This window comes from Pan troglodytes, chromosome 3, assembly GCF_028858775.2.
Source record: "Pan troglodytes isolate AG18354 chromosome 3, NHGRI_mPanTro3-v2.0_pri, whole genome shotgun sequence".
Taxonomy (NCBI): Eukaryota; Metazoa; Chordata; class Mammalia; order Primates; family Hominidae; genus Pan; species Pan troglodytes.
In genome coordinates this window covers 91270935-91284331 of record NC_072401.2, presented here as the reverse complement: position 1 = coordinate 91284331, position 13397 = coordinate 91270935, and the positions used below count along the sequence as shown (strand labels likewise).

The 13397-nt window shown below is 32.3% G+C and overlaps 1 protein-coding gene across 1 annotated transcript in view; it reads right to left on the bottom strand.

The window, feature by feature from the left end:
- MMRN1 (multimerin 1) overlaps positions 1-13397 on the bottom strand; it is an 80182-nt gene that overhangs the window by 45534 nt on the left and 21251 nt on the right. Inside the window, exons 3-4 of the mRNA XM_517342.6 lie at positions 4981-5100; positions 2316-2422 (exon numbers count right to left, since the gene is read on the bottom strand). Coding sequence (XP_517342.5) covers positions 2316-2422; positions 4981-5100 — 227 coding nt within the window. The remainder of the gene's footprint in view (positions 1-2315; positions 2423-4980; positions 5101-13397) is intronic.

The window sequence follows — 13397 nt, the reverse complement described above, 5'->3', positions numbered from 1 at the left end:
CATGTATTCTGAGTCACCACATCTCTTTCTAACAGTTTCGAGATGGATCCATATCCCCAAAGAAATAGAAAGAAGGGTATAAAAGAAAGAAATGGAAAGAAGAGTACAAAAGTGAGGGAGAAGAAGTAAAAAAGAGTACAATTGCAAACAGCTCCAATTTATTCCTGAACTGGTGATATTTCCTGCATATTTAGAAGATCTTCCTACCGCAATTTGGTTAGCTATTAGAAGGGGAAAATGTGCAAATATCCCCCCAGGAGAGATATAATGAAGGTTCAAGGGACAAAGGGACACAGTAGTTCCTAATAAAACCAGTGCATCAATTGCACTAATAGAAAATTCAGCCATTGAAAATACAACTGCACTAAAAAGTGAAAAGTAGAATGGTCAAAGTATAGCAGAGAGCAACAGGAGGCTCTTTTGGAATCAAAGCTATATTAGAATTGGTTGTATGACCATATGACACAATATGCATATCTGCCATTGGAACATTATTCCCATTGTAGATTTCCATAGAAAAGAGGCCTTTCAGTAACAGCTTAATCAGCAGATACCTGAATTATGAGTGATTCCAATTACACTATTATGACAGAAGGTCATAATCAGAACTGTTCTGGGACATTTTTGCCACTGGAAATTAATACAATGATTTGTAAATCTAGTATAAAACCTATCCACAGGTTGCTTCTAATTAGGATATAAGGTGTCATTAGACAATCCCTAAACTACTTGAATTCAAAAATATTTCATATCCTACTTTGAAAAATGAGAGTGGCAGGACACAGTCTATATTTGAAACTGTCAGCTAGTCTTTGTTTCTTGTGTCTATATTTACAGTGATATTCTGGTATTTTCTTCCTACATGTATGTAGTCCACCACAGTGATAAAGAATTGATTCCTAAGTATAAAAGGTTGAAGCACGGAGCAACAACGCTCTGATCAACTAGAGTCCATGACATTTCATTAGTAGACTTTTTCCCTGCCACGTGTCTACTAATAAGATGTGTAATAACATCCTAAATTTCTAGAAATGTGCTCTGCAAACAAACTTGAATCATCAAGAAATAATGATGAAATTAATAATCTCATGATATCCTTCTTTGTAGAAGAAGAGAAATACAGATTTCAGAAACAGAATTCTAAATATTATCCAGAACTTTTAACAATTCACCAATTCTAGACACAAATATGTTTTACCATTGTGAGTATATATTTGTGTACTTCATGGAAATCAGAAATCAGGGCCATATTTGGGTCTTTTTAAAATATGCTAAATTCCTTATTTCCAAATATTTTCAGCATAGATTATATTTTATTTAAAAGTTTATTTTACCTGGTTATAAATGAAGTACATATTCATTCTGTAGTCTGAATATAAATTGAATTTTTATAACATCTTTGAAATTCAGGCCAGACCCAGAACAAATAGCATTATGGTGAAATTTGCCTGTAGATTCTCATTGTATAGGCTAGTAAAACCATAAATAATATCCCTAACTAAAATGCAGGATTCCTAGAGCTTTTGTATTATAATTTTCTTTTTCTTAATGTGAGTCATAACGGTTTCTCCACAGTTATATTAATTTTTAATCACAGTCTCTTATACTGTTGATTGAATTCCCCACCACTGCTAATGGCCTTTCTTGTAATATTCATTCATTTAAAATATGTATGCTGATGCCGTATCTTATTTTTCAAAGGAAACCTGTTTAAAGCCAAAAGCAAAATAATAGTCATGTGGATATTAGGCCACAGCTGGTTACCATGTGTTTGATCAGCCTTGCCACCAGAAAGTCCTTAAAACCTCAGTTGAAAAAAAAAATAGCTCCATTAGAATTTTGAAAAAGAGAGAATTATTCATGACATACTTTGTATGTCCTTTAATACTAAATTTCATTCATATGCACATTATTTCAAATAACTGAACTGGAACAAAACTAGACGGTAGTCTTATTTTTATATTGAGTCACTTCTAATAACACTTTATTTAAAAATTGAAAATTAGCATTCCTGATATTTTAATAAGGCATGCCTCTATAGCTTGTTGTTAAGAATAAGTAAGATCTTTCATCAGATTTCCATTTGCTCATCATATAAATCCAACATAAAAATGGGGGGAGAAGTTAAAGAATAGCTTATGAGACTTCAGAGTGTTATAAAAGCTACCAAGTTAGAAAGCTTAGAAAGTATAACAGTCCTAGGAGTTTGGCTACATGTTAATTTACCTTGGTTCAAAAGGGGAAATGCTATTCTTTTCTTCAATAGAATCAGTTTCTTATTGTTCAGAATTGTGATTATTAATATTAGAGTGTACCTCTTAGTTGACATTTCGGCCCACTGTATCCAGGACAGCACCTCCAATCCAATGAGGTAACAATTTTATGTTGCATCCTATAGACAGGATTGGATATCTTCTGAGATCTAGAGAGTTGAGCAATTGGGGGGAAATCGATTATTTGTTTCACATTAAATTATCAGTTGGAATAATAAATGTAAAGTTTTTGGGGCAATGCCTACAATATAACAAGCATTTATTTAGTATCGGCTGTTATAATCATAATATTCATCATCAATATTATTGCCTAACTTAGGTTTCTTTCAATACATTACAAAAAGCATTAGTAGTTATGGTATTTGGTATTTTAAATTGATACCTGCCATTGACTTTCTAAAGATATTATAGCTTTTCTCTTGATAATACTTCTAGCTAAATCAATGTTAAAACTTATTTTCATTCCAATTTTAAAGTTATATGGAGATCATTTATTCTACTTCAATTCATATGATTTCCTATATTGTTATATTTAAAAAGATCTGTATTTCCTCCAGATCAGTATCAAACAACTTGAAACAAATTGGATATTCGTGATCTAATTGAAATTATGATAACCACTATTATTTTCCCACTGAATTTTTCATCTTCAAAGTTTTGAAATTATGCTACCTACTATTTTTGTCATATAGTATTTCTCTGAGAGAGAGAGAGAAGGACAGAGAGAGAGAAGGGATATAATATGAGGAAATTTTATTTCTAAGATGAAACCATAGAACAGCAGAAAAGAAATAAAGAAACTATAGCATTTCAACACAACAATCAATATAATTAGTGACTGCTACTAAATTGTGAGCTCTGTGTGTTTGTAAATGTAAGTCATAAGTACAATTTGGCCATATTAGTCTTACCCATGTGACTTTAATATTTAGTTGCTATTTATCAAATGGGTCTGTAAAATGGGTACATACTATCTTGCTTAATTTTCATTTTAGTTTATGATGAAGGCATTATTATTATCCTGATTTGCTGACGAGGAATCCAAAGAACAGAGAGATGAAATAACTCTCTCAACGTCCCATATCTAAAAGGCGTAGAGCTGTGATTTTAGCCCATGTCATGTGGGCTAGCCTCCCTTGTTATTATCCTGGAGTTTGCCACATACAACTATATGGAGACAACAGTCACCTACATGGGTAAACCCTGAACATGTGGAGCAATAGCATTATAACAGACTGGACTTTAGGGACTTAAGTTTCAGTTTCTGCTATAACACGACAGGTAACTGAGTATGTCTGAGGCTATTTGTCAGTTGCAAAATGAGCTACAAGATCCCTTCCATCTGAAAAGCATGCTGATCATTTACCCTCATTTATTTCACTAAATCATTCTGTCTAGTGAAATACTATCTGCACTCTCATAGTTAAAGCTAAGTAGGAAGCAAAGCAATTTGGAAAGGGACTGTATATAGAGTTTGTAAGGATGAGCTCAAGCAGTTAGTTGAACTATTGTTGGGGTCAATGTTCCTGCCTTGGCAAACTGAATATCTGTTGCATGTAGCTCAGACATAATAAAAGAAAAAGTGGCAATTATGACATGAGTATTAAAAATAGCGAATGAATGCACCCACTCAGAAGGCACAAAAAAGATAAGATTCGAGAATAAAGATAAATACTTACGGTTTGTTTAAAGAAAAGAAAAAAATAAAAAGAGCTCACCTTGAATCCAGAAGGGCAGTATGCTAGGGGCTACTGTGATAAAGTTTTCATTACTAAAGAATTAGCAATGCATTCTTTGTGTCTCGTATTGGCAAGGAAATTGTCACAAAGAGAGTGAGGGCTGAAAACAGAACTAGAGTTCAGCTCTCCCAAATCCCTAAGATGTGCTTAGCTCTCTGGACCATGAACCTTAGCTATTCCTCAAGGGACTAAGAAACACCTTGATTTTATGTATCCTTATTGTGCACTGTTCCAGATTACCATGTGTCAGATTCATTGCCTGAGTTATTTGTATGACTATTTGCATAACATTAGCCATCATGGCCTGAATAAAAATTGGAGTTTTTATTGCAGGCTCTTCGGAAACACCCCCAGCTGAGCTACTATGACTACATGAATTCAGAGAATTTATCAATTACTCAGCCCCATCTTTTAGGACAACAGCATAGACTTTTTAAAAAAATGATAATCAAATGACATGGCTAATTACAATAGATACAAGAAGAAAAGCTTCACCTAGCTGCTTTACCATGCATAATTGTAACTAGAAGCTCTCCTAATTTTAGAATATGAACCAAGTTATAAACTTCTTTCTGACCTAGCATGAAGAGAAAATAATAAATCTTCAAAATTATGCATGAAATTCATAAGCAATTAAAGGACAGGATTGTTGACCAGATATAGAGTAAAAGTAATAGTGATAGTAAAAATAGAAATAAGCATGAGAATTAACATTTATTGAATGCTCATAAGGCACAAGGCACTAGGCCTTATGAAATATAGTATTTCATTATCTCAAATGATTCTAAAAATGACCATATGAGGCAAATATTATTAGTGACTGCATTTTCACTTACTAAAGCATAATGTGACTACCATCCCCTGACCCTACTATGTATTATGTACCTTGGATGAATAACATTATATATTCCCGGCTATAATTTATTATGGTGCAAAAACAGTGGCTATTTTCAAGAAATATTACATACCTCTGAGGACAGGATCCACCGGTCCAGCCACAAGGTCCTCTCCCACCTGGGACATAAGTGACCTGGTTGTCCAATATCACTGTGGGAGATAACCTGGTATGTACATAAGCACACCAATTCCTAAAGAAGATCATAATTGTTAGGGAAAAAACTGTTGTCAAAAAAAAATTCTTTTCATCAAAATTATTTTCACAGACAAACATTTATTTTTGCCATACTATAGATCAGAAACCTTGTAAGATTGCTATTTAGCTTTAAAATATTTAAATATAAGAAAAAATAACTTATTACTGTATTGCTGTACTCAGGGACTATAAGGAAACACTAACAAGATCAAAATAAAGAAAAGAATAAATCAAAGCTAAAATGAGAAACCTGCAGAGTTTAGCTATAAGATAAATCAAAATGCAAGAATGCTCTTGTAGCAAATATTAATATTAGTACTGAGATGAAAAACTCAGATCCGGGTCCATTACTTTAAATTATGTGCAGTAAAGCATAAGTAAATAAGTAAATAAATGGTTTCAAAATCAAAAAAGAAGAGAAAGAACTGTTATTAGCTGCAGTGGATATGATTGTAACCAAACAAAATACAAAATGGTCTAGATGCCGATTATTATAATTAAAAAGACAATTCAGCAATGTAATCAAATATAAATGTTTATGAGTTAATACAAGACTAATTTATATTAATTCAATCACAAAGTTAAGATCAGTTACATTTCTCTGTACCAACAACAAATTCAAAAAGACACTATTAACAATAGCAAAAAATAACAACAAGAATAATGTACCTAAGAATAAATTCAGCAAAAGAAGTGTTAGATTTAATATGTAAAAATTTTAAACTTTATTGAAAAGCTTTAAAGAAAAAGCCAATGAATCATGTTAATTAGTGGGAAACCCAATGCAAATATGTCAATTTTCCTCAAATTAATCTTCAAATTCTATGAATTTTCACAACAAATCTTAGCTTGATATAAGGAGTTAAATGAGCTTATTCTATAATTTTTCATATAATAAACTAAAAACATAAATTTCAGAGAATTTTGTCCCTGTCTATATAAACTATCAGATTTACCTTTTATGGCAAAAATTATAAATCTGGACAAGATGTATAAAGCAACAGTTTTCAGATGTTGGGCAGTAGACAATGCAGTGATATGATTCTTGAGGGAAAATATGTGATGTTAGCTCCACATTCAATCTAGTTTTGTGCCTGGGAACAATTTTCAAACTGCATCACAGAAGGATGGATTCCAGAAAAGACACCAAGTAAAGAAAATAGAGATCTGAGTTTGGGGATACTAGGATGGTTAAAAAATGTGTTAAAGATTAGTAAAATGAGGGGGCCAGAGAGAAATATCATTTTAAAAGTCAATATAGGGGTGCCCTTGAATCTTGGACTGAATACTATTTTGTGCTTGCAAACAACAAAATCCAGACACTAATAACATAGCATCCACAATGCCCAGCATGAAAAGCAGACAAAACTAAATATGAGAAAAAGCAGCAAAATAGGACCAGTATATGGAGTAAAAATCCAGTAAATAGAAAAAAACAAAAAACAAAAAAAACCAGGCATGACATAGATGTTGGAATTAGCAACCCATGACTTTAAAACAATTAACCATTTAATAGAACGAGAAGTATACAATATGTGAATTAAAAATGGACTGAATGTTCTTAACAGAAATTTGGACACTTTAGAAAGTAAGACCAATAAACTCGAAGATAAGGAATAGAAACCAGCCAAACAGAAGTACAGAGAAAAAAATTCAAAAACATAAATGAGCAAAACTGAAGTGGTCCTAAGATTGGGCAGAATAAACATGAGAAGAAAAAAAGGGAAAGTTTCCTAAAATTGTTTTTTAAAAAAATCAACCCTCATATCTAAGAAACTTAATGAATTCCAAGAGGATAAACACAAAGTAAAACCTCACTTAAGTACATCATACACAAATTCCAGAAAACAACACATAAAAAGAAAAAAAGATATGTTAATTGCTTGATTTAATCATTCCACATTGTCATTCATCTAAGGCAGAGAAATTGAGCTCCATAGAACTTATTGTGTTCTTTTGAATGCGATGTTTAAAATTTCAGGCCCCTTAAAGAAGTAAGAAGACATGCTGGCACATGTTGTTAAATCATTGGTGACAATTGAGGCAAAAATAATGTAAAACAAAGAACTGGAAAAAGCAAGAAATAAAAATAAAAAGATTTAAAATTGAGAGGACCACAATAAAGGGATCTTTAAAAAATTAACTAGATTCCTCATGCAAATGCAATGATGATCCTAATTACTGAGACTGACTCACTTCAACAGAAGCACAATTAAATTGTCACATGAACATTCTCTGAATGACTGTGGAGGAGGGAGTGTGGGGCAGAAACAACACAAGTATCACCGTCACTACATGCTCAGGGCTTTGAAAAGAAAAAAAGTATATTCATTCTCTGTGAGGCAAAATGATAGTGTCACCTGGCAGAGACCTTTTGAAATCCTAAATATTAAAACAATCTCATGACTAAAATAGTTGAGGAGGCAAAGAAGCAGATCAGCAGACTGCTCATGGCCCAGCAATCTTTGATCCAGGGTAAATTGGAAGAACTATCCACAGCAAAAGAGCCCCTGGTGTGACTCATAATTAGGTTTATGCTACCGATGAAATAAGCTCATTAAGGGATATTAAAAATGTAAATATAATTTTAAAGCCAAATTATCTGAAAATGTAGGTTTAAAAATAGAAAATGAAGCATGGCAAAATGGTGATGGGCAGTTTAAAGGCAAATGCAATGATCCCAGACAAGCATTTTGCTTAAACCTAGTAATCCTTTGCACCTTTCTAGACTGATTATGGTGGATGGAGAGCAATTACTTTGAAGTGTTTAGTTTTCCATGGGGTCATAACCTTCCATCCAGCAGACCACATTTGGGATTCTCTTTCAGGGTAATAACTCTGTTGCTTTTGTGCAGCAACATGTACTGAAAAAAAGCTTGTATTGATTCTTTGGATTTTCCAAGTTAATAGGTAAAAGGTTTGTTCTAGGGAAAAGCAGACATCTTTGGTTATGAGCAAAGGCCTAGCTTGTTGAACATATAAAATAGAGAGGGGAAAGGATTCTATTATGATTCATAAAACTCGAAGACTTGTGGATAATGAACTAAGAGAAGGCATCATAAATAAACAGTTTACTATATTTTTTATTTTGACATTTTAGAAACTCAGTCTTTCAGGAAACTAGTGAAAAGACTAATGGAAAAAACTTCCATTAATTGACTAAATAATGGCCTAGTCATACCAATTCTTATCCTGAACTGAGTGAGAGAGGACTGAAGCAAAAAAGATGGCTTTAAATAATGACCACACAGAATATTTTCCCAAGAAATAAAGGGATAATCTAAGAACTAACATTATTCAGTTATACTAGTTCTTAGAACCCAGATGAATAGATTGCTTGTCATCTAATTCAAAAGAAGCTAAATACTTAAACTTTCATATTAATAAATTGTGGCTTTAATTGACACAATAGTACGAAAATACCAAGTCCTGAGGATGTTCATTAGAAGTCAAGGTAAGACAATAAAATCGCCACCATAAACCAAGCCAATGGTGTATAATTTTCTTTGAGAAGTGGGAGAAGATTTTGTTTCTGGGGGAGACTTTATGGATTGAATGACCTTTGTTTCCCATCATCCCCTTTAACGTAGAGATTTAAAAGGGAACAAGAGGAAAACAAAATAGGACAAGATAGACATAGCTGCTTCTGAAAATTAACATTCTCTCGAAGAAATAAGATTATCAGGTGATTCTAGTAATAACCCCTCACACCTCACCTCATACCCACCCATGCCTCTCTGACTTGAGAAAGTATAAGATCTCAAATGTCCATTTCTTTACCTTGTACTTAAAGATGACTACAGTTTGCAAATGACAACATATGAACACATTAATGAATTCATAAATGCTTCAGGGGAAGAACTAAGTCTCCGGTGGGACTTAATTTAGAGAGAAAAATATTAATCCCTCACAAGAGAATAATTTATTCATATTATTCCTAATTTACCTCATGAAAAATACTATCATCTTAATTATAAGATTATTATTGCATGAAAATACATCCAAACAAAACTTAACTGTTTGACCATTACTAATGGCAAAATTATGAAATAATAGTGTTGTACATCATTTTACACTAAACTCCTGAAGTCCATAGCGATAAAATCCCCACCCAATTCAGTGATAAGTGGGACAAACATATCCTAAATATATAAAAGTTAGTCTTATATTTTTTTATAAGTGTTTACTACTTTTTGCAAATCCAACCTGCTCATCTCATTCTCAACTCTATAAGTCTGACATATGTGGTTAATTCCCCCCTCTCTCTTTTTAAAAAATATCACTTAGTAAAAAATAATTTGTTTAAAGAGGAAAATAGAATTTTAAAGGTAACTATATCTTAACAAACTTATTTTTATTGGTGTCAATAATCAGGGAAAAAATTCAGCTAAACCCTCATTTGTTTTAACGGTTCAATTATTAAGTCCCTGAGGAAAACTATGTGTCCTAAGTCAATAAAAATAGAACAGATTTTAGATAGCACCACTAGTCAGAGTACGTGTTCTCCCTAGCACACTACCCTAATTTGAGAACGTCATTAAAATATCATGTATCACAATAACAGAAAGGTAGAGGCAACTCAAGTGTCCATTGACAGATGAATGGAAAAAGAAAATCACACACACAAACACACACAGACACACACACACACTCAAAATGGGGTATTATTCAACCTTTGAAAAGGAAGAACCTTGAAAATACTATGCTAAGTGAAATAAACAAGACACAAAAGGACAAATATTGTACAGTTTCACTTATATGATGTCCTTAAGTGGTTAAATTCATAGAGACAGAAAATAGAATGGTGATTGCTAGGGATGGTAGGGAGGGTGCAATGGGAAGTTATTATTTAATGGGTACAGAGCTTCAGTTTGGGAAGATGAAAACGTTCCAGAAATAGACGGCAGTGATGACTGCAAAACAATGTGAACCTACTTAAAGCCACAGAACTGTACATTTAAAGACGGATAGAATGGTAAATTTTTTAATGTATATTTTACCACAATAAAAATAAATAAATACATACATACTGAAAAAAATGCCACACAAAGTGAAAAATAATAATTTTGCATATCTCTTGTCAAAATCAGAGAGAGTTGAAGAAGAAAAAGTAAGACATAGAGCAAAGGATGAAAAAATAGGACAAAATAACAGGAAAGGGGAAAAGAAGAGAGGAGGAGGGCAATGAGGCATTTCTGGCAACATCAGAGTTGTCATCAATACATGCTTTTTTCACCTCGTAGATCAGAATTAGAAGGTCATTTCTGATGATGAAGGTCTGCCTGCTGGACAAGATTTTTATTCTCCTTTTAACTGCACACATAGGTGTGAATAAAGAAGAGAGTGTATTTCTGTGCCTAGAGTTGTTTTTTTTTTTTTCTAATCCTGAATTAGGCAAGGGTGAGGGGTGGGGGCAGTGGGCACACCTGCATAAGCAAAAGAAAATAAAGCAAAATTTCCCTGAAAAATTTCCCATAACATAGTTGGTCGCTGGAGCCAGGCTACCTGCTTTTAGATCTTGACTCCACAATTTATAGCCATGACTTTGGCTGGCAAAAGTGACTACCTCATCTACGAAGCATCTACAATAATATTATCTACCTCACACGATTGTCGTGAGACTAAATATTTTAAGAAAAGTAAAATATTTGCTGCTATCACTACTTATAATAATTAAATGATTCAGAGTTAAGTGGGATTTTTTTTGAAGAGGATATATATAATATGGCCTCAATATTTTTTTGCCTCAGATACAAAGAAACACAGCTCCTATTTTGCTTCTTTAATGACATGATAAATTCATCTTGACCATAATTGCTTGTATGTTTCAAGTCAATAATTTCCATAAAGCCAATACAGAAGACCATCATCATCATTTATGTTCAATTCAGATGAAGCTTCCTCTCAGGAAAAAAAAAAACGTTCAGAATTTATCTACAGTCTTAAGAAGTCATGAACATAAATACTTCCAAAGTGTTATAGAATCTATTTATTAAAATCTTTATTTTTTCCAATCAAGCTAAAAAGAGAAGTTTTTAATCAAATTATTAATTAGAAAGACTATAATTTGCATGTAGTTCACTAGTCATAAACGAGAAAATAATTCAAGGGAAATATATACAACATGAAAAAAGATAATAAAAATGGGAAGCAATAATTTACACTTAGTGAAAAGATTCTTGATATGTAAATTATATTTAAATAAAGCATTAGACATTTGATATTTAGCTTTGGCTAAAAGTCCAAAAGACAAGTTCATCTCAATACTTATTTCCTTAAGAAAATCATTGTTTCATTTCCTGACAAAATAATTTATGTTTGTGGTTCTTTTTTTGTAGTGTATCTTTATATGCTTGATCCTTTTACAAAATTTTATATAGTATTCAAACTGAGATAAAAATATCAGTTTTGTAAAAGAATCATATAAATAAATTGATATTTAAAATAATTTTTTGAAAAGCAATTATGCAAAGCTCAGATTATGGGGAATTTTAGATACTTTGATTTATGGTTAATTTAGACTTTAAGAAGAAACCCTTTTTTATGTGCCAACTTTTGCAATTAAAATATTTTTGTCAGGCATAATTTTATTTGCTTTCTGTAGTGGGAACAGTGTGGTGAATGTAATTGAGTTTTCAATGATAGATGACTTTAGAGTGCCTCACAGCCACAAATTACTGTCTGTACACAATATTGTCAGTGTAAAGTTTTATGAGAGCGAGCCGAATGTATGCCCATCACAGGATGTACATAGAGTTTGCTGTTTGGATCCAACCTATTTTCCAATTTTAAAGTGAAAAGTAGTATATTTTTAAAGTGGTACATCGAATTAAATATGTATAACATATATATTTTATAAGTAATGATTCTTAAAGTCAACCTTTAATATAACCTTTTCCATAAATTTGTTTTATTTTACCTAATTTTATTTTTTGTTTCCCCCTTCCCTGCAAAACTGTGACTTGAGCATATTCCGGGCATTGTAAACTGTTTCTATTCCAGTAGGTGTCAGGCTTTCCCAGCGTGCAGACCACAAAGGCAGGCTAACAGATGCCGTGATGCAGAATTCTATGCTTAATCCAGTTCCTGTAAACTGACTCTCTTAGCATTTACCCCCAAATAATAAATTTAAAATTATAGTTTTATATTCAGAAAAGCAGAAGTTGTGGGAATACAAAAAGTTCCCACTTAATTATTAGGAATATATAAGCACTCATTAAATTCTAGCATATGAAATGCAATATATATTTATAGTAACAGAGTAGAAACAGCAAAGTAATGAAGTAAAGAATGTGATTAATGGGTAAAAGTTGATAGAGAATATACTTTATGTAGTGTTTATTTCACTGGCAGTAATGTAATAGAGACATCTATTTCACAAAGATATAAGAAAATACCCTTTAGTATAATGGTTTCTCTTTAGAATTTAACAGCATGTAAGAATAACCCATTTTGGATGTTATTAGGCCTAATAATAACTTTGAAAACAACACAAGAATTTAGCTGATCAGATAATTCACTTCTAAAACCTATTCATAATTTACATAAAATGAGCAGAAAAAAAGTATGATAGCAGAATTTAATGGTTAATTTTTGTAATTTTCTAATTTGTCATTAAACTCAGAATAATTTTCTAATTTGTCATTAAACTCAGAAATAATAATTTCTAGTTTTCTAATTTGTCATTAAACTCAGAAAAAAAATCCCTTTTTTTCTGCATATTCAAATTTTACCTTCCTCTGACCCTTCTCATTAACATGTTAACATATGTATGAGCCCTCTGTATATAAAATGAAATATAATAAGAAACAAACACAAAACATAAATAACTGGACTGGCCTTGGCTTCTGACCACTTTCTCCTTTTTTTTTTTTTTCCATAAAAGCCCTCCTTAATTGAGTTGGCTTTAATGGCTCTCTTTTGCCTTCCTTCATACCTCAATTCTCTCAGGCCAGAGCATGGTGCTCACTAAACTGAAATAGTGGCTATTTTTCAGTCCTCATTTTGTCTTTTTCAGCAGCATTTTACACTGTTGATCACTTACCTCCTTCTTAAAATATTTTCTTCCTTTGCTCTATGACACCACACTTTTATAGATTCCTTCCTAACTTCTCTGGTCACCCCATTTAAGGCTGTATTGTTGGCATCCACCACTATCAGTTCATCAAATATTAGAGATTCTCTGTTCATAATTCCAGGTCCTTCTTTCTTTCAGTATCATCCACATTCATGACTTAATACATTTCTCTATACCAATGCTTTGCCAAATTTATATCTCTAGCCTTGATCTCC